Source organism: Salvelinus fontinalis, chromosome 14 (assembly GCF_029448725.1).
Source record: "Salvelinus fontinalis isolate EN_2023a chromosome 14, ASM2944872v1, whole genome shotgun sequence".
NCBI classification, from domain to species: Eukaryota; Metazoa; Chordata; class Actinopteri; order Salmoniformes; family Salmonidae; genus Salvelinus; species Salvelinus fontinalis.
The window spans coordinates 47,359,607-47,370,047 of record NC_074678.1 but is presented as its reverse complement, the minus strand read 5'-3'; the positions used below and the strand labels follow the sequence as shown (position 1 = coordinate 47,370,047).

The window sequence follows — 10,441 nt, the reverse complement described above, 5'->3', positions numbered from 1 at the left end:
CCATACAGCAAAGGCCCTACAAGTTAAGAGGATGAAAATACTAATACTAATAATAACACCATTTGATCGTTTCGATATTTGATAGAGTAAATATGACAATACCTTGCCAATGTCAGTATTCTAAATTAAGACTTCTAATTATCACACATCCACATACACATTTATTTCCTGTATAATATTACGCTAACATTCATGTCCAGAAATTGATTCAGAAATGAACTCTAAATCAGTCATGAGAAAGACAGGAGTAGAAGAAACCTCTTTTGATTGGCACAGCAAAGAACCATTTGAAATCTTGCATGACCTCACCGGGCGCTCGAGTTCTTTAAAGCCCTTACCTCGTGCGCGAGCCTGATATATGGCAGTACTCTGAATTCTTCCACACTTCGGAGAACGACAGGAAAGCGAGAGCACCGCGCACAGAAAACGGACTACTGTATTCCTGAAAGAAGACAGCGTTTTGAGGAGTTTGGACACTAGTTCAAAAAATGAGTATACAGGACTAAACAGCACGGAATTGATAAGTAAACGCACGAGGTGATACTTTGAACGCTAATATTCCATTTGAAAACAGCGGGACATCGGCTACAACACTCAAAGACCCCAGGAGCGACGTGTGCAATAGGTAATAACTTTTTGAAGGGCATGCGTCAGTAAAACAAATCAGGGATGGACCATGTTAGAAAAATACCGTTCTAAAGTTTGCCTGTCATAATTGCTGAACAATTTAAACCTTGGAGCAAAATATTGTTGTAGTCTTATGAAGATGCATTTATTATAAGCGGAAACGGCTAAACTTAGCTAAAATGTCAACATTATTTTATGAAATGTTCATCTCCTGAACAGTTTATTAAATTATCCATGTATATTAGCGTAGGTTTGGCCATAACTTGAATCAGGGGTGCATGCACGTAGAAGAGTGTGTCGCTTGTACAGACATATCGGCGGCCCCTGGGCGATAGGCCTACATAGCCTCTTCAGTGTCTGGGGTAGAACATATACATCCACGGCAATTAGCATAATGAGGCTTAAATCAGATACCCAAGGCTAACTGACTCTCTCAACATGGAGATATTAATATTTAAACATCCTCAAACCAATTGTAAACCATATGTAGGCTACAGGCAATGGCACTTATAGGAAGATGAACTGTCATATTAAAAAATTGACATTATTAATCACACACACGCCTTGCATGTGTCAGAACGGATGACAAATGAAATAGCCTAGCATTTGAAACCTATTTGCACCTACATTAGACGGGGTAGCCAACTGGGGATCACCATATTTCACTGAAGAGCCCTCATACATCTCCCCGCCACAGCAAGCCTCCGGGCAGTGGGACGCGAGCAGCCAAAGATCGGGAGAAACGGCTCCCATTTAACTCAAATACTCAGGGAGATAAGTAAATATTTAGCAATGCACATTCTGTCCCGGTCGGGGCCAATGTAAAGTGTTCCCTCATGGCTGGCTGGCAAAGACTCGCTAGCAAATACAGAAAAACAGATTCCTTGACCTGTGGGCTATGGCATATTCCAGTTTATTGTAACTAATTTTATTGTAATTTTAAAACATGTTTTATCAAATACATTACAGTATATTATCTGGTATAGGCTGTATTTTAGGCCTATGATAATCCCTGTAAATGTGTCTGAAATTTACATTTACATTTACATTTAAGTCATTTAGCAGACGCTCTTATCCAGAGCGACTTACAAATTGGTGCATTCACCTTATGACATCAATTACCGTGTCATTACACTACTGTATTATTGGCATGGCAAAACATTTGTCAATTTATAATAGGTAGCCTATAGGCTTCCATCATAACTGATAAATCAAGATTTGCAGCATTCAAACATTCAGATATTGTTAGATCTTGATAAATGTTCATGCTCCTGCATTTGGTGACAATATATGAAAGTGAAAATATGGATGAGATCGATATAACGTATATAGGCCTATCAGGTTATAAGCGTTCAATTACTATTATTATTAATAATATTTGTATTATTAAATTCAACTTTTATTACCAATTTTAATCATTTCACTTCATACATGCTACATTTCTGCTTTATGAATGACAAGATGAAATGTTAACGTGATAGGGGTCTGACACTATCATTTAGGCTTCTGTATTTAGATTGTTGTGTTAGCCTACACATTCCCGCTGTCACCCTTAGGGCTTTCATTCCCAAGAGCACATAAAATAAAATACCGTGGGCTATGATCTTTTGGACATAGTGCAAGACTGCTAAATCTAGCAAATAAATAGATCCAAAACAGGCGAATCCACCCATTTGAGGGGTTGAAATTATATTCAAACAAATATTTTTGCAGGCCTACTTACAATTATTATTCTTAAAATAACAACATTGCAGTCAGTATTCCAAATTATGAACGCAATATGCACATGAAGCTAGGCCAACTTGTCTTAATAAATAATACAAATAATAACAAAAATAAACATGATTCGTCGTGACTTGTTTTATGAGCAGTTTACGATTCAATTCTCAACGCACTGACAATTTTTAGATTTAAGTCGTAGGCTTGGATCATTTTATCGTAATCTATGTGTGAATACAAATTAGCTAGGCTATTAAATGCGCTAAATTGCTACACATTATGGATATGACAATAAGTCTGCAATTAATAGGACTCTCAATGAAAACATTATAGCATTTAATAATTTATTTTGTCTGCTGGTCACGCCAAGTTATTTGCTTTTGTGTGATTTTTCAGAGCAAAGTCCCCAATTTATTTCTGATTATTGTGTAGTTTTCTGTTGACGTTTCATTGGCATTTTTAACTTCAGCTAGTGCTGTAGGGACTCTATATTTAGCCTATTTAGTAGCCCCACGTCGCTTTGCTTTCAGGCACAACGTCAAGTGCGACATACAAATAATGAATTTCAATATCAGCATTAATGTTGCGATAACACAGGAGAATAGGCTAATTATTTCATACAGCCCCTGGGGCTTTAGTGGTGGGGGGGGGGGGGGGACCCTCTTGGGACAGGCTGGTTAAATAGCGAGTTTTGCGTGGGAACAGAGGGATAGGGTTCGTGGAGGCTGGCTTGGCTTCTCAATGCCATTATATTATAATGTCTCACTCTCAGCTTTAATCTTTATAAATACACATATTTACAGTTATAGCCCTATAATAGCTGATGCAATATTGGACCATGTCCAAATGCAGGTGCCCAATTAAAGGTATTAGAAGTCAGATATTGATAGGCGAAATAGTTTTGACAAAATGTATGGAAATAGGAAATGAAGATATAATAAAAAAATAGGTGATAATAACTTAAGCCTACTTGATCTTTGAATTATCTATTAATCTACATCTACAGGCTATTAACAAGACTATAGCCTTGATCAATCCACACTGATATTACACTATGGTTTTAGGCTATAATTCAACAATAACAATACATTGTTTGACTTGTAGCTACATTTAACCTCAAACTTGTGTAATTACAAATGCCCATAAACAACTTTTCCCACTATTTTTTTTTTTTTAAGTTGACGGGAGCCATGCAGCACTACGGAGTGAATGGATATTCTCTCCACGCCATGAACTCGCTAAGCGCCATGTACAACCTCCACCAGCAGGCGGCGCAGCAGGCCCAGCACGCCCCTGACTACCGGCCGTCCGTGCATGCGCTCACCCTGGCAGAGAGGCTGGCTGGTAAGAACTGGTTGCACATTTTCTGAATATATAGCTTAAATCTGTCCATAAGTCAGAAATATTTGCAATACAATTAGGCTAATGCTATGTGATGGTCAAGTCTGTTGCCTTGTGTTAAAGGACTCTTGAAGTAGTCGAACTAAGTGTCTTACACAATAAATTGAAGCATTTACTTAAATCCATATTCAGAGCCAGACTCTCAATTAAATTGGCCCCGTCTCTTTTCCTTCAACGGCTGCACATTTCAAGACATCATCCTCGAGGCCCGGTATGGCTCCCAGCACCGGAAGCAGCGGCGCAGTCGCACAGCCTTCACTGCCCAGCAGCTGGAAGCCCTGGAAAAGACCTTCCAGAAGACCCACTACCCTGACGTGGTGATGCGTGAGCGCCTGGCCATGTGCACCAACCTGCCAGAGGCCCGTGTACAGGTGAGGATACTACAGAGTCGAAAGAAAGGAAATATTTCACGAGGTTCTCATCTTCTGGGGTGGAGTGAGTGGGAGTGAGGATGATAAAGAGCAATATTTTCTTAATCCTCTCCGGGGCCCATACCAAAGATCTCCAATGATGTCGGTCTTGGGCAGATACATTTTTTTCTGGCCATGACTAGTGGATGTTTTTGAGTTCTGCAGACAGGAAGAGCAATATATACTGGACAAAAATATAAACACAACATATGAAATGTTGGTCTCATGTTTCATTCAGCTGAAATAAAAACATCCCAGAAATTTTCCATACTCACAAAAGCTTATTTCTCTCAAATTGTGCACAAATTTGTGTACATCCCTGTTAGTGAGCATTTCTCCTTTGCCAAGATAATCCATCCACCTGACAGGAGTGGCATATCAAGAAGCTGATTAAACAGCAAGATCATTACACAGGTGCACCTTGTGTTGATGACAATAAAAGGCAACTCTAAAATGTGCAGTTTTGTCACAGTTTTGAGGGAGTGTTCAATTGGCATGCTGACTGCAGGAATGTCCACCAGAGATCTTGCCAGATAAATTAATGTTCATTTCTCTACCATAAGCCGGCCTCCAAAGTCGTTTTAGAGAATTTGGCAGTACGCCCACAAGTACGCCCCCGGCCTCACAACCGCAGACCACGTGTAACCACACTAGCCCAGGACCTCCACACCCGGCTTCTTTACCTTCATGCCACCAGGACAGCTGATGAAACTGTGGGTTTGCACAACCAAAGAATTTCTGCACAAACTGTCAGTAACCATCTCAGGGAAGCTCATCTGTGAGCTCATTGTCCTCACCAGAGTAAGACCTGACTGCAGTTTGGCATCGTAACCAACTTCAGTAGGCAAATGCTCACCTTCGATGGCCACTGGCATGCTGGAGAAGTGTGCTCTTCACGGATGAATCCCGGTTTCAACTGTACCGGGCAGATGGCATCGTGTGGGTGAGCAGTTTACTGATGTCAACGTTGTGAACAGAGTGCCCCATGGTGGCGGTGTGATTATGGTATGGGCAGGCATAAGCTACGGACAATGAACTCAATTGCATTTTATCGATGGCAATTTGAATGCACAGAGATACCGTGACGAGATCCTGAGGCCCGTTGTCGTGCCATTCATCCGCCACCATCAACTCATGTTTTAGCATGATAATGCACGGCCCCATGTCTCAAGGATCTGTATCAATTCCTGGAAGCTGAAAATATCCCAGTTCTTCCATGGGCTGCATACTCACCAGACATGTCAACCATTGAGCATGTTTGGGATGATCTGGATCACGATGTATGACAGCGTGCTCCAGTTCCCGCCAATATCCAGTAACTTCGCACAGCCATTGAAGAGGAGTGGGACAACATTCCACAGGCCACAATCAACAGCCTGATCAACTCTATGCCAAGGAGATGTGTCGCGCAACATGAGGCAAATGGTGGCCACACCAGATACTGGTTTTCAGAGTATTTTTTATCGAACAGCAGTTGAAGCTGTGAATAAGTATTTGTTATTGAAGGGCCATGCTTGAGTTGGTTACAAGTCTACCTTTCTTTTAAGGCATCTGTGACCAACAGATGCATATCAGTAGTACCAGTCACGTGAAATCCATAGATTAGGCCCAATGAATTTATTTAAATTGACTGATTTCCTTATATGAACTGTCTCTCAGTAAAATCTTTGAAATTGTTGCATGTTGTGTTTATATTTTTGTTCAGTGTAGAAGTAAATGTGTTATTAGTTAATTATATTTGTAAGAATCAACAATATACACATTGGATGCATCAAAGCCTTATATTTTTACTATTTTCTACATTGTAGAATAATAGTCAAGATATCCTAACTATGAAATAACACACATGGAATCATGTAGTAGCCAAAAAAGTGTTTTATATTTTATATTTGAGATTCTTCAAAGTAGCCACCCTTTGCCTTGACGACAGCTTTGCACACTCTTGGCATTCTCTCAACCAACTTCATGAGGTAGTCACCTGGAATGAATTTCAATTAACAGGTGTGCTTTGTTAATTTGTGGAATTTCTTTCCTTAATGCGTTTGAGCCAATCAGTTGTGTTGTGACAAGGTAGGGGTGGTATACAGAAGATAGCCCTATTTGGTAAAATACCAAGTCCATATTATGGCAAGAACAGCTCAAATAAGCAAAGAGAAACGACAGTCCATCATTACTTTAAGACACGAAGGTCAGTCAATACGGAACATTTCAAGAACTTAGAAACATTTCTTCAAGTGTAGTCGCAAAAACCATCAAGAGCTATGATGAAACTGGCTCTCATGAGGACTGCCACAGGAAAGGAAGACCCAGATTTACCTCTGCTGCAGAAGATAAGTTCATTAGAGTTAACTGCACCTCAGATTGCAGCCCAAATAAATGCTCAGAGTTTAAGTAACAGACACATCTCAACATCAATTGTTAAGAGGAGACTGAATGAATCAGGCCTTAATGGTCCAATTGCTGCAAAAAAATAACTACTAAAGGAAACCAATAATAAGAAGAGACTTGCTTGGACCAAGAAACACGAGCAATGGACATTTGACTGGTGGAAATCTGTCCTTTGGTCTGATGAGTCCAAATTTGAGATTTTTGGTTCCAACCGCGGTGTCTTTGTGAGACAGAGTAGGTGAACGGATGATCTCTGCATGTGTAGATCCCACTGTGAAGCATGGAGGAGGAGGTGTGATGGTATGGGAGTGCTTTGCTGGTGACACTGTCAGTTATTTATTTAGAATTCAAGGCACACTTAACTAGCATGGCTACCACAGCATTCTGCAGCGATACGCCATCACATCTGGTTTGCACTTAGTGGGACTATCATTTGTTTTTCAACAGGACAATTACCCAACACACCTCCAGGCTATGTAAGGGCTATTTGACCAAGAAGGAGAGTGATGTAGTGCTGCATCAGATGACCTGGCCTCCACAATCATCCGACCTCAACCTAATTGAGATGGTTTGGGATGAGTTGGACCGCAGAGTAAAGGAAAAGCAGCCAACAAGTGCCCAGCATATGTGGGAACTCCTTGAAGACTGTTGGAAAAGCATTCCAGGTGAAGCTGGTTGAGAGCTTTGCAAACTCTTGGCATTCTATCATCAAGGGTGGCTACTTTGAAGAATCTCAAATATAAATTATATTTGTATTTGTTTAACACTTTTTTGGTTACTAAATGTTTCCATATGTATTATTTAATAGTTTTGATGTTTTCACTATTATTCTACAATGTAGAAAATAGTAAAAATAGAGAAAAACCCTTGAACGGGTAGGTGTGTACAAACTTTTGACTGGTACTGTATATAAAATCTAAATTACCAATATTGACATTATCAGAAGCCTTGGCTATTATAGAGAATTACAGTTTTCGTAGCAATAGATTTCAGCCAAAAGATAATCTGAGATTGAAAAGTAATGACATTTCTTTATTACTGTAAATCAACTGAAATCCTTCCTCTCATCAGGTGTGGTTCAAAAATCGCCGCGCCAAGTTCCGCAAGAAGCAGCGCAGCCTCCAGAAGGAGCAGCTCCAGAAACAGAAGGAGGCCAACGGAGAGGGGGGTGACAAGGAGGATGTCAAGACCAAGGACACCTCCACCACAAGTGTGCCCTCCACCCAGAGCCCTTCACCTCCCTCGTCCTCCACCTTGGAGTCGAAGCAGCCCCAGCCTGCAGAGATGAACGTGGAGGTGAACGTCACCTCCCCGGAGCCCTCAGACAGCGAGTCGGCCGCCGAAGACAACGGTGAGGGAGAGGAAGAGCTGAGGAGGGAGAGGCTGCAGGAGGAAACGCAGCAGCAGCTTCAGGGGGAGATGCAGCAGGGGGATGCAGGGCTGCAGCCGGGAGGCGGCTCTCCGTCCTGCAAACGCCTCAGCTCCACATCAGGTATGAACTCCTCTATCACAGTCACAGATAGTGGGCCATACATCGAGACTGTGAGCCAGCTTACAAAACGGAATTGTCTTTTAATAGTCTTTGCAACAAACACTAAACAATACATAAACAGTGGTGGTTATTTATGCAATTAGACCCAAAGGGGTGTGGAAAATTGGCCATTATAAACTGGGTGGTTCAAGCCCTGAATGGTGATTGGTTGACAGCTGTAGTATATCAGACCGTATACCACGGGTATGACAAAGCATTTATTTTTACTGCTCTAATTACATTGGTAACCAGTTTATAACAGCAATAAGGCACCTCTGGGATTTGTGATATATGTCCAATATACCACTGCTAATGGCTGTGTCCAGGCATTCCGCCTTGCGTTGCGTGTAAGAACAGCCCTTAGCCGTGGTATATTGGTCATATGCCACAGCCCCTCTGGCCTTATTGCTTAAATATATCACAGCTAAGGGCTGTTCTTTATGCACAACACAAAGCGGAGTACCTGGATACAATCCTTAGCTATGGTATATTGGCTATTTACCACGAACCCCGAGGTGCTGAAATGCTGTTTCAGCCAAATCAGCAACCAGGACCCAAACTACCCAGTTTACAATTATCTTTTGACCTAGCTAAAACCAAAATCTTCTTCTCCCTCTCTTATCATCAGACTCTCCCCTGGGCTCTCCCTCCCTCCCTTCCTCCAGTGGTGGCATGGGCAGCAGTGGGCTGTCCCAGGGCTCCTACGCCTCGTCCCCCCTCAGCCTCTTCCGCCTGCAGGAGCAGTTCCGCCAGCACATGGCCGCCACCAACAACATGGTCCACTACCCTTCCTTCGACATGGGTACCCCCTCCTCCCTGCCCTACCTAGGCATGAATGTCAACATGCCCTCCCCCCTGAGCTCCCTGCCCTGCCAATCCTACTACCAGTCCATGTCCCAGGCATCCCTGTCCCAGGCCCAGCAAGTGTGGAACAGCCCCCTGGCAGGTCTCCAGGCTCCTCCGGGCAGCATGCCCAGCCTCAACAGCAAGACCACCAGCATTGAAAACCTGCGTCTGAGGGCCAAGCAGCACGCAGCCTCCCTGGGCCTGGACACACTACCCAACTGACCTGACCCCTCCCCCCCCAGTGCAGGGCAGCTACCAAGGACGCAGCCAGACATTATGACCCCTTCTACTGACATCTTCACTGACTGGACATTATAGACACTGCATCAGTTTTGGACACTGGGACTGGACATTTGATCAATACACTACTGGACACTGCTTATTTGATCCTTTGCAGGTTAGATGCATAGACCCAGTCCAATCTCACTACTGCTACCCACCAAACCATGTGGATCAGTGAACTCAAAGCTACACTCCCCAAATCACAAAGCCGTCATCTCATACTGGGGCAAATGCATGGCGGTTTACAGTATCTGATGATCTCAACACTAGAGCTGGCGAGAGTGACAGTAATATTAAAGATGAGCTTTGCATGCATCCTGAGACAAGGATTACAACGGCACAAAGATTGAACCAAGATTCCAGCCTCAGATCAAACCCATTCAAAGATTTACAACAGCACAGACTGGCCCGACAAATCCCACAATGCCCTGCACCTGGCAGATGGACAGTACTTCCTGTTAAAGAGCTACATCCCACCTGCAAGAATTTATTCCACATTGTACTGTAAATATTCCTCCTTGTTTGTTCCCATCCCATCTGCTTGGTTAGGGAGTATAAATCAGTGTCTCCTTTTGTGTCGAGGACTTAAACAGGAAACATTCAAGCTATTTTTGAATTGTTCCATTGTGGCTTTATGCAAAGGACCTACAGTAGAATGAGCCAATACCTGCTGGGGTAAAGATTATAGTCTACGGTGGGAACAGAGCGACGTTCAAATATGAATCTGTTTAATCTAGCGATGTTATGTTCGTCTGTGTACCAGGTTGTTTCTGCATGCGTTTAAGAGCGCTACATCTTTACGGAGTCAAGACAGTGACAAAAAAAAAATGGTGTTATCGACTTAAGCAGAAACACACTGGCACCCAGGCCAACGCTGTATGTATTTTATCATTGTAGATCCCAGACATGTATTTCTCAATTGTTTACTTAAATGTGAGTAATTTATCTGTTAAAATGCAAGGGAATAAACCACGTGTATGAAGATCGATTGGTGAATGAGATTATTATTTTAGACGATAATTTAAATCATGCAATATAATTTATGAATAATTCTGTTGTGAATACATCACAGACAACAGAGACAATTTGCATGTTTATATGTGAAAGCCTTTTTTTCTACTCTTGTGTTTTGAAAACTATACTGAACAAAAATGTAAATGCAACATGGAACAATTTAAAATATTTTGCTGAGTTACAGTTCGTATAAGGAAATAATTCAATTTAAATCATTTCATTA

The 10,441-nt window shown here is 42.0% G+C and overlaps 1 protein-coding gene across 1 annotated transcript; it reads left to right on the top strand.

Moving 5' to 3' along the window:
• Positions 1–340: 340 nt before the first annotated feature.
• Positions 341–10,188, top strand: LOC129811023 (diencephalon/mesencephalon homeobox protein 1-B-like). Its single transcript, XM_055862122.1, has 5 exons — positions 341–625; positions 3,525–3,690; positions 3,940–4,118; positions 7,617–8,037; positions 8,705–10,188. The coding sequence occupies exons 2-5, from the start codon at positions 3,537–3,539 to the stop codon at positions 9,142–9,144; spliced, it is 1,194 nt and encodes a 397-aa protein (XP_055718097.1). The 5' UTR covers positions 341–625; positions 3,525–3,536; the 3' UTR covers positions 9,145–10,188.
• The last annotated feature ends 253 nt before the right edge of the window (positions 10,189–10,441 follow it).

Excerpts from the sequence above, each read along its gene's own strand:
- LOC129811023 (XM_055862122.1), top strand. The coding sequence starts at position 3,537 with ATGCAGCACTACGGAGTGAATGGATATTCTCTCCACGCCATGAACTCG. Across the intron at positions 4,119-7,616 it reads TGCCAGAGGCCCGTGTACAG|GTGTGGTTCAAAAATCGCCG; the intron begins GTGAGGATACTA and ends TCCTCTCATCAG. Across the intron at positions 8,038-8,704 it reads ACGCCTCAGCTCCACATCAG|ACTCTCCCCTGGGCTCTCCC; the intron begins GTATGAACTCCT and ends TCTTATCATCAG.